At 40.9% G+C, this 17447-nt stretch overlaps 1 protein-coding gene across 30 annotated transcripts in view; it reads right to left on the bottom strand.

The window, feature by feature from the left end:
• DMD (dystrophin) overlaps nt 1-17447 on the bottom strand; it is a 1241121-nt gene continuing 1223674 nt past the window's right edge. For 25 of the 30 annotated variants that reach the window (XM_080576230.1, XM_080576221.1, XM_080576219.1 and 22 more), the window contains one exon: nt 1-2485. In XM_080576230.1, coding sequence (XP_080432356.1) covers nt 2388-2485 — 98 coding nt within the window. In that variant the 3' untranslated portion in view covers nt 1-2387. Of the gene's footprint in view, nt 2486-9405; nt 9438-17447 lie in introns of all 30 variants that reach the window. The other 5 variants (XM_080576246.1, XM_080576249.1, XM_080576244.1 and 2 more) reach the window with 1 other exon arrangement.

Here is a 17447-nt window from a genome sequence, read left to right as displayed (position 1 = left end):
TTTTATAACATAATTGCGTGCTTTATTGATATACACAGTAAAGCAGTATATAATACAATAGTAAGGCATATATTTGGTGAAATTTGATATGTTGTGAAAAATGCAGTAAAACTGAAGTTTATAAAAATAATTAGTAAATGTTACAGTGTTGGTGTTAAAACACAATATATTATGATATCCAAGTAATAACCCAGTACTGAGTAACAATGAAATAACATGCCATATGGTATTTATGTATTCAATTACACTGATTATGTTTTACAGTTTAATACTTTGTCATTATAAGGAATATGAAATAATTCCCAAATTATGCTTAAAAAAGCAGCGATAAAGCTTTCAACTTTTTAAATATTTTTGACAGACTCACTCCAAAACTAAGATCTATAAAGTAAAACAAACAAAACAAAACCCTGATGAAAACAACCGTGCAATCCATTTTCCTCCATTTTTTTTTTTCTGAAGAGCAGGTTTAATGTATAAGGGAAAAAAAAAAGAAGAAACCCAGCTCTTTCTCAGATCTCAGTTTAAACCTTCTGATAAAAAAGACCGTGAGAAACACAGAGGGTTCCTACTGTAATAAAGTGTTAAAAAAGCTCTTTATTATGAAAGCAGAGACTTGGGGGGATTGTACTTATTCTTTGTAAATTATTGTCATTATTCTTTAAATGATGTGACCTGTTCACACAATGGACGAGTGGTGATGTAACATTATCTGTACGTAATTGTCAGGAACACCACAAAACCAAAGTGAGGTAGAAATAGCATGACTAGCCATGTTCAATGTTAACTAGCATTCAAAATAAAATCTTTCCCAAGTTTAATTACACTTCATACAAGAAGAGGTAACGGATTTTTACTCTTGCAATATAAAGTCAGACGGTGTGTTTCTATGTATTCTAAGATAAAATTAAAAGCTGGTTAAGAAAATGAAGTGGTAAAGCTTTTGCTGACAGCACCTCATACCCAAACCTACCTCTCACGAGTTGCAGTTAGGTGGCTAATCTGTTTTTCTGTCAGTTCCTCTCTTTCTCACTTTATTGTTAATTGTGCGGTATTACTTGTAGAGAGAAATGGGGAAGGAGAAAGCATCAGGGCCTTTGTTTTGATGATAAATATATCATGGAGCAGTGTGGCTACCTTCACCTGATTACCATACACGTGTAAGAACAGCAGTAACTCTCCTACAGCCTTTCCCAAAGGTTGCTCGCTGCATTACAGCTCCTTGGGACCAGCCGCTGTAGCAGGCTGAGACAAGAATTGCGGAAAGGTCCGTTTGTATTTCCCAGAGGATCGAGTAGCTCTGTGTTCGTTAACAGCACCGGACGCTATACAAGCAAAGATGCTCAGTGAGAAACCTACTTGTGCTTCATGCCAGAAGCTGAGCCCACATGGGGTCAGGAGGGAGCTTCCCCCTTTCTTCTCTCGTGTGCAGCGAAGTGATGCTAACGGTGGCAGCGGCAGGGGAGAGCTGTGCCCCGCTTCTGTGAAGCACGGGGTGCTGGCCTGGCCAGCAGAGTACCGGACAGTAAGGTCCAGAGGTTTGATCCGGTAAGGCAATTTCTACGTTCCTTTACTAATAACATTCAGGAATTTAGTCGGCAGAGGAAACACCGGCGCATAGGACAGTCATTAAATTCTTTCCTTTCCTTCCTTCTTTCCGTTTTTTTTTTTTCCATTCATTTTTTGCAGACTCTGTCATGTAATGTGCTCTTTCGTTTAATTATTGCAAACTAGCTGTGTGATTCCTGTAACTGTTAATTTTATCGGAAAGAGGTGAAATAACTACCTTCGCTGGAAGTCCAGGAGATTTTTTGTAAGCCAGCCCTAGTCAGACAAAACCAATGAGAAATGTAAGTTGGCCGTTTTGATGTTGCTGCAGGAAATACTTTTTTTTTTCCTTCTTTTTGACAGGCAAGGAAAAGAACACAGAACATGAATCTCTCTCTGATGCAGCTGCAGAGCTGAAATGATACTAAACAAATGCACTGCCTCAATATTTTTTTTTTTGTGTTTTTTAAAGGGGGTTTCTATAAACAATTATTTTTATAAAGCACACTTTAGTTTACAATCTTTCTTTATAACTGTTATAAATTTTTTTAAACAACCCGAAATGCGTTCCATATAAAGAAATGGCAAGTTATTTAGCTATCAAGATTTTACATGTAGTTTTCTTATAATTTTTGTACAATTGCATAGACGTGTAAAACCTGCCATTGTTAACAAAACAGTAACAGACTTAGGAAACTACTGAAATCTACAGTATAGTACCACTACCCTTCACAAAAATATAGATTTGTTTTCTTGTAAACTCTTACAGTCTAATCCTCTTTGTAGTATGAATATTATAAAAACCATGCGGGACGCCTGAAGTTGTAAAACACATCTTGCTATTCTAACACCTTGTCGTCGGTCATCACTGTAACTAAGGTTTCCATTGCTCTTCCCAAGTCATCTGCCATGTGGAAAAGGCTTCCTACATTGTGGCCTGAAAAAGAAAGTCAAAGAAGAGGATATTAAATGAGAAAGAAAATACTGCAAAAAGAATGAAAAAGAAAAGGCCAGGTACAGATAACATCACTCTGCGAGCAGCTCACCACCACTCTCAATGGACTACACCAGACAGTCTCCTGGACAAGCATGTGTCATCATTAGCAAAAGCTGCCCGTTTCGCTAAGCACTTAACAGCAATACTAGCTTAAACAGCCAGTGTAAACTACGTTGACAGTAAGCCAGCATGTTTGTGTTCCAAAAAAACCCCAGTAGTGAAGAAACTATTGTAACAAATGTTCACCAAAAGCCACGATTAAATCCAATGACATCACAGGAAAGTTTCCAACTGGTTCTGCAAAGTGTTTGACCACTCAATGTTCTATCAAGGAGAAAAACAGAAACAAACAGATCAGCAGTAATTAACTACATCATTAAAGCCAAGAGGTCCCAACAGGATGTCCGCACAGGTAACTAAAACAAAGACCAAGCTCAATGTCTGCAGTTTATTCCATGTTTTTAATGATACCCTTTGCTTTTCAGTCCAATGAAAACAAAGATGCCGCAATTACCAAGCAACTACTACGCAGTGGTTTATTTGCACATTTTTCCTCACTGGTAACCACTGTAAAGTCCTGAGATGCTATAACCACAGCACGTGGACCTCCTGTGCAGAAGTGATAAATAAGCACAAAAATTCTGGAGATGAAACCTGTAACTTCGTCTCACACTCATTTTTCCATTGTTGCAAAAGGAAAGTTAAAGGTGGCAATGCTGATCAGCAGCAAGGAATTGCTTCAACAACGTTAGAGACTAAACAGCCTCAAAGGTAGGGAGATTGAATTGCCAAAAGTCGTCATTCGAGGCACCTGGCGTTCAGCTGGACTCCAGCTGCTGCTCAGAAGAGGGTGGGTCTCCTCTCTCAGTCCTGCCGCCCTCTACGACTGTCTCAGATGCCCCCTGGCATCTCACATGACAGAAATATGGTTCGATCAGCTGAACCCCATCTGGAGTCTCCCTCCTGAAAGTGTATGACTGCAGAGGGAATATGACAGAGATCTGGACACCCCAAAGGATAAGCACTCAGTTCAAGATTTCTTGCAAGGACAAGGAGGAACAAGCAGACAGAAGGTCTTAAAACAAACAGAAGGAAATTATATTCCACACAGCATATAATTACATTACTGAACTCATCACCACAGGCTGATGTAGAGGCCAAACATATAAATGAGTTAAAAAAGGCATTAGAAAATAATCATGGAATCAAGATTTATTTAAATGCAAAGTGCATGCGACCTCCAGCTCAAGCAGTCCCCAAGCTGCAGAGTGCCAGCAAGTGGAAGTATTTAGCAGGGGAAGAAAACTCAATAAAGCTCAACGTTGCTGTGGCTGGAGGGGTTGATTTACTCCCTGAGAGTACTTGCAGTAGAATATTTGTTTGGGAAAGCACTGAAACCTCAAAACTGTCTGCCCACAACTCTGCTTCTCGGGCACACTTTGCATTAGCCTAAGCGCTGAGTGCTTGCCATGGTCCAGGAGAAAGCAGCACCCAAATGAAGACAGGACATGACCGGGACATCCCAGATACACCTCCCATGCAAGTCACTACCTATACGGTGCAAGAGCCTGACTGTTAACATTGCCCACCTACTGCTGTTGTCCCTCCTGCCACAACTGTCATCTTTAACAACAGGAACGATGCTTCCCTGTGGGACAAACCAAGCTCGCCAACACAAGCTGGAAGAAATGCCCGTTCCCTTCCAGATGTTCAAGGATTGTGGTTGGCATTTCGACAGCGCACAGGAGCCTGGAGTGATGTTAGTCAACATTCACCAGCATGTACGGAATAGAAAACAGATGACCTGAGAGATATCCAGAGAAGCTTGTTTATCCCAGAGAACTACTACCACCACTTTTTACACTCAAATACTACTTTTTTTTTTTTTGAATGTAGCTTTCACTCCACAAAATTATGTCACATCTAAATGGTAACTACTCAACAAGCTGCCAGCTTCACAGTGAGCTGTGCTGTGCGTGGCACTGTGTCTGGTATCAATACAAAGAAACACTTGGTTCTAATCTACTTGCACTAATGTACAGAGAAATAGATGCATCAGACAGTAATTTCATATATAAATCATTAATGTAGAGCCATCTATTCATCCTAAGCAAAACCTTCTAATTTACTCATCAGCTTGTCAAGTAAGAGCATATGAAAAATTGCTGCCAAGTTTTGGTCAAAATATAGCTTACTTTAAAGTAAATGTGTGCTACCACATTTATTTTAGATGGAAGGGATAATATCTCTTCATTGCACCAGGCAGGCTGTAATTAAATGCTAGCATAAACTTTCATAAGCAATTCTAGTAATGGTCCTTAATCTTCATCTACCTCTATTATAGATCTCTGGCTGAGAACAGTCCAGGAAATTTGACCACAGAAAGGGAAAATCTGACACAGTCATAGGAAAGCAGTAATTTTAGGTGAGAGATTCTCAGGTAGACTGAAACATCACTGCCGCTGCTTTGCTCTACTTTCCAGAAACTTTGATATGCTTAAGTATATTTATAGCATGGGGTATCAAGGCCGTATCAAAATAACGCTGGTGTAACCTGGGTAACCTGCATCATCCCTACAAATCATCCATACTGACCCTGCAAGCTACTTTCAAGCAGACTCCAGGCTTTAAATGTGCTTCTTCCTCACCTGCAGCAGCCCACAGACACCAGACAGGAGGGTGCTGGGAGCTGCAAAGTGTTAACCAGCAGCAGGAGGCAACACTGCCTGTGGGATCATGATCCCTCATTCGGGTTCATTGCCATCTGTTATTTCTAGGAACAGTGATGGGATTCCAGGACTTTTCAGGGACTCCAACACCACTCATTTCCAGCTCAGGAAGAGTGATCACCCTTCCATGGATTTACAGCAACTCGAGCTGCTAAAGCCCATCTTCAGAAAAAAATAGTATTAGTTAATATTATTTTGTTCTATCAGACACAGAGCTGTGAAGATAACAAAAGCAAGCTGATTTTATAGAAAGAGTCTACACCTAGAAAGAAAATATAAAATCAAAAAAATCTTCAATCAAAAGAAAATATGAAAGTCTTCCAGAAGTCTGCCACAGTAGGTGCAAAATGCTGAATCGCTCAGGCAACTACAACACAGGCCAAGAAGACCTAACGGATCCAGAGATCCCTAGATTAAATACTTTTAATGCATACAAATTACAGGAACGTATGCTAATGCTTTCTTCTTTTCTCTATTAATTTCTCTGTTATTTGTGAAATAACCACGCTTTTAGTCTGATCTCCCTGCACAAAAGCTGCAGGGGGTGAGGCTGAGGCGATCACGCAGACCTAACTCCACGTTCTCCCTGCATCACGGGCCACAACTTCCTCTGCGGAGAAGCCGAACAATCGCGTGCCTCCTCCTGAGCCATCCGAGCTCAGCACCCAGGGCACGATCCTAACCCTCCGCCGACTGCAGTGCGCGCTAGCAGCTGGGCCGTGAAGCGCACCGCGCCTGGAGGGGAGGACGCGGGGCAGCAGCGCAGACAGGCAGCGCCGCTCTGCTCCTGCCACTCGCCACGAACCTCAGCCAGGCACCACCACACTGCCAGCGGTTCGGATGTGGTTTGGATGTGAATCAAACAGCAGAGCTCTGAGCCGGGGGGCCCGGGGGCTGCTACACACGTCCTCCTGCCAGCTCCGCACCCTGTGGCCATCCCTAATGGGGGCGGGCGTCCACACCGAGCCTACCAGCTTCCACGTTAAGTCTTTCTGAAGCTGCCAAAATCAAGCCTTCCAACACGCAGTCACTTTAGGTGCTTCTGTATTTATTTAATGATGTCTACCATGCTTTGGGTTTGGGCTTTTTAAGGACCTCGCACTGCTTTGCATTACACGTTGAGAGGTGCTCACCATGCAAACTACCTCAGCGTTAAGGACATCACCAGCCCAAGAGCAGTTTTGCAGCACAAAATAAAAGATAAAAGTCCTTCTTTTTTTACCTTACGCCTCCTTGCAATGGAACCAGAGGCAGACTGGACAGGTGGTCTAATTTAGATTCATGACTCCTCACCCGCTGCAAAGTGACCCGCACAGCGGAGTACGGCATTTCACAGGTTTTCCGCGAATCCTCTGCAGGCAGCCAGCCGGGCTGCGGGCAGGCAGCACCGACCTGGAGCAGGCTGCCCTTGCTCTGGGGCACTCTGGTTTCTGAGCCCCTTTCCTGTGGCTCTCATGACCTGAGCAACCTTTTGACTGATGCAGGGAAAAATATCCGGGATAAGTGCTATGGGGCAGTTAGGATTTTGCTTCTCTTGCACATGGGAGTGGCAGTAGGACAATAAAGACTGCAAGTAGTTGAAAACAACATACGCAGTAATTTCTTGGTACTCTACCTGTAACAAATACACCCTCTTCTAAGAGCTCAAATGCACTGTTTCTATATAGCTCTGCTTTTTCTTATTGAATACTTGCTTTCTTGTCCTTTGTGAGATTGAAAAGTAAGACACTGACATTTTTAATTAAGAAGCAAATGAGAAAAGTACTGTCCCCAAAGCACTTAGAAAAATATATATCATAGCTTCCCACTCATTATTATTAATATTTTTCATACGACTCCACAAAAGAAGGCATTAATTCCATTCTTCTTTTTTTTTCACATTAAAGCTGAAGAAGTTTTATCCATGCTTCAGGCACTGAAAGGTTGGAAGACGTTATTTAAGAAAACTACTAGCACAGTCTTTGAAATGCAGCAATAACACTCAACATGGGCATGGACAGTGTCAGCTTAGACATAAAATGGAGGGAATACTAATACAGGTGCATTTGCTTTGAAAGCAGGAGATTCCTCTTTCTGCAGACACTAGCTACATCATTTTTGGTTGCACACAGAATGATGTGCCTCGTACCTGCTGAATTTGCTTTAGAGGCTATACTGGAATTAAGGCCCTTGGGTGAGGGCGCAGTAATTGAATATCAATCTCACAGTACAGCTTGTCACAGAAATAAATGTGGAGCATTCAGACTCCAAAGAGTGGACAGAACGTAAATTAAGAAACCCCAGCACAATGCAGTTTCTTTTCAGCAGCCCAGATTTGTAACCCTTCCCCCACCAAAGAGAAATCCTTCCTCTTGGTAGCGTGGATTTTGATACCCTTATTCATATCGAGTAATGCCATGAAATCCATGGGATTACACACAAAGACAATACCTAATGTGAGTAATGGGATCAAAACCTGGCCTAGTGGGTTTAAAACTGCATGATCTGACGTTGCACAAATGGGTTCACGCATAAAGCAAAAGCTGTTCTGTAACTTAGCTCATATACTTCACGGGCACGCAGAATTGTGTTTTATATTCAGGTCTGCAAGTTACTAAGCACCCTCTGGCAATGCCAGTGAGCACAAATACCACTGGAGAGCAGTAAGCAATTCACCGAAGAAGTCAACATTTTTAGGGTTATGCTGCTGGAATCAGATCAGGTAAAAACATGCCCATTTTTCTAACCTTTTATATTTTTAATTGTAGCAAATGTCCTCAGCAGCAGAACCTTTTCTTTTTTCTGAACAGTATGAATAAACGTGAACCAGGATAATGGAAATCAACAACCTGCTTTGCTCAGTTGAAGAACAACTCTCAGACCGAACGTGAGGGGCTGAATACGAAATCAGTTCCATGCAATTTCTGAACTGGTGCAGTCTGAAGACATGCCAAGCACCCTTTTTTGATCCATATGAAAGGATCTGACATTTCAGGACAGACTTCATCTGCACTGAGGATCTCACTCCTCAAAACAGCTGGACCCGTGCAAGCTGCATACGCAGAGAACCACTGTACTTCAGGGCACAGTGGCAGAACAAATCCTAGCTTCTCTGGAGCAGCGTGTGGCTGGCCGGGGGCTCAGAGCAGCCCGACTCAAAACCCCAGCGTAGTGCCTCCTCGTGAGCCCGCCCCGCTGTGACAGCGGGTGCTTGCAAACTGGGTTCAGCCTCATCCACGCTGAACATCTGTACAGGAAAGGTCATTTCACAGCTACCTGCAATTGCACTCGGGCAGTCTCTGAATATTTTATCTTTATTAATAACGTTCCCTAGGAATTCATCTTGCAAACGTTGTCTCTGGTTGGAGAGTGAAGAGCAGCTTTGAAGAGGGAAAATAAAGGCTCGCTGGAAATCCTTTAAAAGGTGCTGTGACAACACGGCGCAAAACATTTTCCTCTGTGAACAAGCAGCAACGTACAAATTCTGAAATCTGTTCTGCATCAAACCAACCACATCCAAAGTGCAGTGAAAGCCGCTGCCCGTTTACATCGCTGAATACAACGCTGTGGAGCTGGCGAGTGTTAGTAACATTCTTCACTGTGCAACAGTACATCAGTACATTAACACACCCCAATCTCTTATACCTCTCAACTCTCACTGTTTTAAGGAAAAAGGAAAGAAAATATTTCATTACATGGTTGGTATACTGGCACACGTATGCAAATAAAATCCTAAGTATGTAAGCAGAACAGCAAGAGACATGGGTCTTGCTGTTTTGTTCACACACGAGAATGGCAGAATATAAGTCAATGGCAGCAGCATTATTCACTGCACACATTTTTCATACAAAGGTTTAATTTCAATGCACTGTTTCCTCCTCCCCATTCCTGAATTTCCATCTCTGGGAGGATGTAAGAGAAGGCACGTCTCTGGGCTAACACTGTCTCCGTGGAGAGTTGAGAGGTACGGTACTGTTAGAGCACACATGGGGAATGCACTCAGCAAAATCAAACAAAACCAAAACGACAAGAAGACAATCCCCGCTCTTCAACAAAACCAAGCGAACCCGTGCTGCTGTCACACACATGCTGGGCACAGAAAGCAAGATGTGACAAACAGAAGCCATGGCAGTGAGCTTGCATCTCACTAACCTCTCTCACTGGCTTTCCAGGGGCATTTCTTCCTTTAGGAACAGAGAGAGGAAGTGGAAGAAATATCAGAAAAAAAAAACCAAAACACAACAACACACGCGAATATACTTTTTACACTGTAAGAGACACTTCAGTTTTGATTTAGGAATTTAATATTAAATAACTGCATTTCTGCTTTAAACAAAGATTGCAAGTACATTGAAATCCACTGACGATTCTGGGCTGATTTATTCAAGGAGAGTTCTGTAATCTGCTGTTTGGTTTTAACTTAGCAAAAACACTTGAGAAAACCACTAAAACTGACATACAACCCCTTCAGTTGAGGATAAGGATGACAGAGAAAATCTAAATTCACATTCTGGGCATGCAAATTTCATCAATTTGAGTACTTTTGCTAATTAGTATTGGTGGTAAAATCATGCTTCCCAACTTCAAAATTAATTTATCCAGACACATTACATTTTATTACTGCCTACATATATATCTGCATATACATTCATATATACACATGTTCACACACTTACTTTACCTCTCAAGCTATTAGGCTGCAGTATCACTATTCTCATGTTCAAGATAAATGTACTACAGATGATATTTCTAGCAAATTGATTTGCATGCATTGTAAAAATGGGGGGAGCAGAGGCACAAAGAAGGGAAAAAAATCAAGTAAAGGGTAAAAAAAGGGAGAGTTTCTCAACAATTTTAAGCTGCAAGAACAAAACGGAGCAGGCAATAATGACTTTAGCTGAAAAGATGCCTCTTATGAAGTTGTACAGAAGCCATTCTTTGATCAAACAGATTCTTCTCAATCACTTAGTGTAGTGCACTTGTTTTAAAAAAGAAAGCCAGGTGAAAACTGACAGCAGGAACAGCCCCCCCACACACACACCCTGTATGTGACAATAAAAGCACACCAAGTGACAATAAAGCACTCGCTGCCTCCACAAGCAGTGCTCCACTGCCACTGGTGCATTACTGGGAGCACTGGTACCACCAGACTGTAAGTCTTAGGCAAGAGAATCTGTGAGGTAGATGCTGTTCAAGAAAGAGGATGATCTTTGTCCCAGAGCTGCTGTAAAAAATGTAATTGTAAACAATGTACGAGACAACCGGGAGAGAGAAAGCTGTGTGAGAGAGAACACACCAGTCAGCATAACAGTGACCTAATTGCTGTTGAGTTTTTTTGTAGGTGTTGTGGCCTGCATAAAGGGCAGGGATAGAAGATGATAAATAACTTTGCAGGTATTTTACAAGGAGGAGAACAAGGGTCAGCAACAGAGAAAAGCTGAACAAAGAAGGTAATGGGGAGGAGGAGAGGACAGAGAGACAGTGAGTGGCATCACTGACCAGTCACAGATTGGAGCCACTATTCAAACACAAAATTAAAGTGACAGAAAAGGCTGGCATAACCTGTGAAGGGCCTTCACAGTGAAGGTTATCATTTATAGAACAGAAAAGGTTTTATTCCCTTCCTTCCCTTCTCCCTCTTCCTTATAACATACTTACTATCAGAAATGATAATAAAAACGGCAGTAATATTAGATTCTAGGTCATGTTCTGGATGTGGGATTTTATTCTGGACTTAAGGGGAGCCCTGACTCAGATTAAATCTGTACTGCACACAGACGGTGCCGCACAGAGGTACTAGGGCAAGCTTGACTGCTGGCAGAGGTGTAGCTTCAGTTTTGAGGACTTACCATAGTTTTATCCATCCTGTTTCTTCACAGGCTGTTACCTCCCTGTGGAATTTCATGCTATTCTGACTAGACAGCTTTATTAATGAAAGGTCTGTTCCTTTCCACCTAGGTCCTCGCTATGGGACTTCTGTGGCTAAAACCCACCAAAGACCCAGCTGCAGTCCACTCAGCCTGCCTTGCAGGCCTGCCTAACTCAGCAAGACGACAACTGAGTCCCTACACACCCTGCAACCTACTCGGGTGTCTGTATCGGGAGCCACAAATGCTCAAAAATGCCTCCTAGGAGGGAAGAAGAGAACCCCTCACTGACAGAAATCGTGTAACAGAAAAGCCTTGACAATGAAGATATAAAACCCTTTGCACACTTTGATCTTATTCTTAGGAAGAGCTCCAAGGTTTAGATCAGTCAGTGGTCTTCCTGAGACCTCCAGAAACTGCAGCACGGGTGTGAGAAAGTCCTGGAGCATGAGGGAGGCTTGGGTAAGAGGAGAGGAAGAACTGCCTACATCAAAATGCTAGATCCTTTTGGAGCTTTTAAGAGATGCCTACCCTGTCTGCACGAGCATCTAAATTTGTGGCTATTCAGTGCCTAGTTTAAGTATCTATGTGAGAAGGAAAGACTGGATTCTACCTGAAAAGGAATGGACTTAAAGGTAACTGGGAGAGCTCTGCTACACACTAAGCTGCTGGTGAGCGATCACCCTAGAATTTCTTGAATGCAACAAAGAGTAATGCTACTACAGTAAAAGCTAATTTCTTTTGGAAGAAGATTAAAAAGGATTTAATGGATTTTACTTTATTTTCTTCTTTGTATACAAATATATACAGTTCTGAAAATTTGTATTCTTTGAGACATCACAATACTGACACAATGCACGGGTGCCTGATACGTATTGCTCCTGCCCAATTCAAGATTTCCTCCCCTCCCAAAATAAAGGAGTCATCTTTTTTTCTCCTTTTTTGGAAATCTACATGACATTGCATCACCCACAAAGTTATACAGAGAACTACCAAATCAAACCTGAAAGCACAGGCACTAATGACAACTTCATGCACCTATGCAGTTTCACATCAAAGCACAGAGCACTACTGCACTGCTCCTCTCAGACACAATGCAGGAGAAGGGCAGGCTGCAGAGGGGAGAGACCTGCAAACAGTATTTAAAAAAAAAAAAAGTTGATTGAAGTTTTGTGTCATTCATTAACGTATCCTCAGTTTACATCAGGACTGAGTATTAAAAATCAGATAAGGTCGAGCCCTCCCCATCACTACTGCAGAACTCTGCAGAGCAGCTCAGCCACTACAGTACAGCACTCTGCCACAGGCAGAGATCAGGAAGCTACAGAATCACAGAGGGATAAGGAATCTCAGCCACCTGGGCTAACTGCTGTGGTATATATACCATATCTACACCACAGCACAGAGGAAGGGGATACACTCCAGAAGAGGCCAGGCTAGCTCAACTAGGAGAGTATTTCCAGAAGTCTGTGCAGTGTAATTACTCCAGTGTATTCTTCTTGTGATTCAGTAAATCAGGAAAGAAAAACCTGAGTCATGAGACGTTTTGCTGCCAGAATAAAAGAAACTCCATTATTTGCAGTGATCAAAGTTACTAGTCCCACTTACGTTAGTCCCGTTCACAACAGAGTGACAGAGCCTGGCTGATGCAAGACTGAGAGAAGAGAATGTGTCTGGCATGCTTTGATGTGAATGAAATAAAAATAAAACAAAACCTCCTTAGTGCCATTTACTTATTGTTGTGAGATCCTGTAATTTCACTGCACAAGACAACATCTGTATTAAGCAGCACCAAGCTAAATAATTACGGTGAGTGCTGATCCCTCTCCAAAGGTTTCCATGTGATGTCAGGGACATTTAGCTAGACATAGACCATCACGGTCGCATTTCTAACCACCTCACTGCTCCCACTTCCACAAGCAAGGGCTCTGCACTGAAATCATGGGGAGCTCTCTCACTGAGTTCAGTAACTCGAGAATTTCTGTCCCTAAATTCACCTCTGGGTTTCATTCATAAAAAGCATTTGCCACAAAACTGTAACCACAAAACAGTCTGGTTCACCATAAGATCCAACTGAAACTATACAACTTGTTTATCCTCAATGCTGCAGAAGAGATGAATTTGGGTTTAAAAATACTGTCCTGCCAATCTTACTTTCTAACTGTGAACTAATTCCCTGGAGATTTAGTAGCTTGGGCACAAATACAGTGTGAAAATGTTTTCCTCTGTGGCCCATTATCTACCAGGGTCAAATAAACCACTGAGGTGGTATTTAATAGTAGATTTCCACTAAATGTCAGACCTCTGGCTTTGACATCTGTTTTGAGTTAGCACAGCAGCTGTTTGAAGCAGCTGCAGTAGTTGTGAATTTGCTGGGAGCAGCAAAGTAAAGGAGGAATGGATGGGAAACCTCACAGATTTAAAGGAAAGAAAAACTCCTTAAGGACAGCAATCATCAGGTATTCAGCAGAATTTCCCTCTATGGAAATCAAACAGCTTTCAGCACCAACAGTCAGCTGTGCAAGGAGCACGGAGGTCCTGCGCTACTTAGGAAATGCTAAGAACTGTCAAGAGGTTAAACTGAAGAAAAAAAAAAGCAACAATAAAAGGCATATAGGAACACAAGACATTTCATCTGAGATCTGTTTACAAAGAGCTGTGATACGATTTGTTTAAGGCATGCTTCTTTAAAATGCATTCAAAATGAATGCTATGAAGTCTTGATGCCTCTTTTAAAACATCTCTGAGTATCAAAAGCTTGGAAAATATCATAATCAAAACAAATCTATCTCCAGGTGAGTGAAAATTAATTACTACTAAATTTTATTGCTTTGTTTCAGAAGTCCAAAATAAAAGCTTTATTTGTTTTAGAAAACTACTTTGCAACATGATCAAAGCTTAATCTTCAAATGGCTTTGATGATATTTAGACTAAACATTGATTTTAATTTCTATCCTGTGATGTTCAACTACATTTCGGTTCACCCAAGCACAGAAATTCTCTCCTTTTCTGTATTCATTGTTTATTCAGCTCTTTGAACTTTTCTCATAAACCAAAGCCTTCAGCATCCAGTTCGCTCTTGTCATCTTGTTCTGCATTCCTCCAATTTGTTGTTATCCTCATGGCACTGATACCCAGAATTATATTCCTTATTCAAAAGCAGTATCACTCCCTACACTGTGACATGCTGGAGTTGGACATTCAGCTTAAAATTTAACATGCTTATTTTTACAGGCCACGAAGCAAAACAATGTTTAATGTACTGCTGATAACTTCCCAGGTCTTTAAATACATCCCCAGATTTCTTCAACTGATTCCAATTTCAAGCTATATAGATGGATGTCCTTCCCTTCCTGGATTTCATTTTGTTATTCTCTTTTCATTTTCAGTCTAGGTAGGTTTTGACGTGTGCACAATGTCCTCTGTAGCTCTTCAGAGCATAGTCTATGAATATCACAGCTGACTGCCCTTTCTACATTAGTATAGAAATAAAAAAAATTATTTCTAATACTAGTCAATATTGGACTTTCAACCTATCTTCCTGATAGTTTTAATTCCTAAAGACAGTATGCGTTATAGGTGGTAGCAACTAATCCATGTAGCCTGAATTCATCTTTCAAGTAATATTTTTTGAGTTACTCTAACAGAACACACTTATGAATGCCAATCTGGGATGGCGGTGTTTCTTGCATCAGACGGTTTTTTAATTCTACTTAAAAAGAAGAATTAATTTAAGAGAATTTAATCTTTATACATTTGTGCTTATTGTTCATTTGGGTTTATTGTTCTTTTTCCTGAATATCTGTAAGTGGCTTGACATTCAATGCAACCTGTAATACAAAGAAATAAAATGCTACTTCCACCACTTCTGAATCCTTATATTATGCTCTCTTTTCAGTCTGCCTTGCCACTGCTTTAACTCTTTTGCAATTACACTTCAATGCTTTATTACAGATTGGAAACCCAAGATAAAGATGTGTTTCCAGTGTTTTCTTGGGACCAATCAGCTTTGCTTCCTTTTCTCCTGTCTGCAGTCTTGTAAATCCCAAGAAGGATCCCTGATACCTGTGGAATCTGACTGCATACGGATGGCATCTTCTCATAATGATGGCCTAAATGAGGCTGTGGCAAATCATCTGTGGATGTAAGCTTTGTTTATGCAATATCACGATATTCAACTGAGAACATCACTTATTAAAATGAGAGTAGAAGAAAATTTCATTATTGAAGTTTCCACAAGGTCTCAGCAAAACTGACAATGTCAGCAGCCTTCTACAACAACCAGTGACTGGAAAGCCATTTGCACTGGTTGTATAACAAACTACTTTTTTTTCCATAGATGGTTTGACCTTTCCTGTTCTTCAATCAAAAAGAGTTATATAAACCTAGCATTCATGCAAATGAATCCAAAACTATAATGAAGAACTAAGAAACCCAATTAAATGTGGCACTAATCTCTTCATCCCAAACTGTAAGGTTCAAGTCACAAGAAGTGAACAGCTTTTTCTCCCATATGGACCAATCTTACTGTGTAGTAGCCAAAGAGAGGGGAAGAGGCAGATTCTTGCAAAGCCCAGAAGTGGTTTGGTCAGGCCATGGGGAAGAGTCCTGTAGGAAGCCTGACTTTGCCAGACTCTTTCTGCTAGAAAATGGTTTTGTCCTCTACAGCTGCTAGTCAGGCAGGAAAGCAGGAACAAACAGCAGCTGTGTTTTAGAAAACTTGATATGAGTGATATATGATTTCACGGACAGGAGGGCTTGCAGAATCCAGAGGCCAAGTACTGTGGAGGAGTCTCTCTGCTGTAGAGTCCAAGGACAGAAAAATAAAGGTATCATATTTATAAGCAGTGGGAAAACAGAGCTCTCCGAATCAGCACTATCTGTGGCAATAAATTGTTAGCTGAACATACTAACTCTAATTTGTTTTCATTTGTCTCAGCAGGGTATTGTCCCACCAAATACTTTACCACTTTCACTTCATCATTTCTTGGTACCGAATGTATTTCTTGCAATCTCTTTGAAGGATATTTATGATCACATAATCCACTTTTAACTCAGTTACCGAATGAAGAAAAAAAAATCAGGAAATGTATTATTTCTCCATATTGAAATTACCACATTTTGCATCACCAGAATGCAAATATGAAATTATAGCTTAAATTTCTGAACTAAAATATTAACTAATGTTACACATTTCAAATCTTTTTTTTTTTTGACTAGACTGTACATTCTGTTAGTTTTATTATTGAAGCTTTCTATTTTTCACTAAGGAAATAAAGAACCTTTTCTACTCTCAGACAGCAGGGAGTAGTATCTAAGAGACTGATCTCTACCTATTCATACACAGGAAATGAACCGCTGTATTTTAAATAACTCATTAACTGTTGTTTTGAAAATTGCTCCTATTTTACTTAAGACTAAGCTTGTTTTTAAGAAGAAACACTGTTTGTCAGTGTCATCATCTATGATAACAAATTAGATACCCCAGTGAAGTGTGAGCATTTTAACATATGGTTGTCTGCAGCTAGACACATAAAATTATGCAAGGTCTCATACATAGAATGTATTTACAAAAATGATGGTCACTAATAAGAAAGCACTGGCTGCTGAAACCTCGCGTACAGAGCAACTTTATGAATATGCCCATTCTTGTCTACATACCAATATTTCAAAGATTTTTCATCTGTTGTGTCTGAGAGTTAATACAATAGGTAAAATGAGGGCTGGACATATGACAGCCTCTCATATAACACTGAGGAGGAGATCAGTGTAGTTAATGATACATTGTATTAGATTGTCTTAAACAGTAGTTTTCTATACTACTCCATCTTTCAATCTGTAGCATGAGTTATTATACAGTTTATACTGCCTTCTCCTTTTCCACTGCTCATAGATGATGCATGGTGAGAGCTGAGCTCGCTTTGAAATCAAAGGATGGAGAAAATTTGACTTCACTGAAAGTCTAGCATGATGGTTAAGGCACGAAGCTGTGACAGAACTTCTGAGGGACGTGTGCTAACTGTGCAAGAGGCCCTGAAGGCTGTCTATGCCCCTGCTGAAACCCACCCAATAGGGTATCTATCAATAGACATGGGGTCTTTCTTCTGCCAACAGGTTTATGTCTGAGCCTTCTTTCACTGAGTCAGGTAACATCTCAAACATCCTCCCTCCTGTTAGGAATCTATGTCATTTTTCTTGGCAGCGGGGTATTTTCTCTGGGCTCTGAAAAGACCATTCCTCAATGAAAAAAGGCTGAAAAAAATAAAATTCCAATAATACAAATGCCTCTCTTTAGAAAACAACATGAATGACCAAAATGGAAATACT

Source organism: Anser brachyrhynchus, assembly GCF_964034855.1.
Source record: "Anser brachyrhynchus genome assembly, chromosome: 1".
Taxonomy (NCBI): Eukaryota; Metazoa; Chordata; class Aves; order Anseriformes; family Anatidae; genus Anser; species Anser brachyrhynchus.
This window is presented reverse-complemented; position numbering and strand designations above follow the sequence as displayed.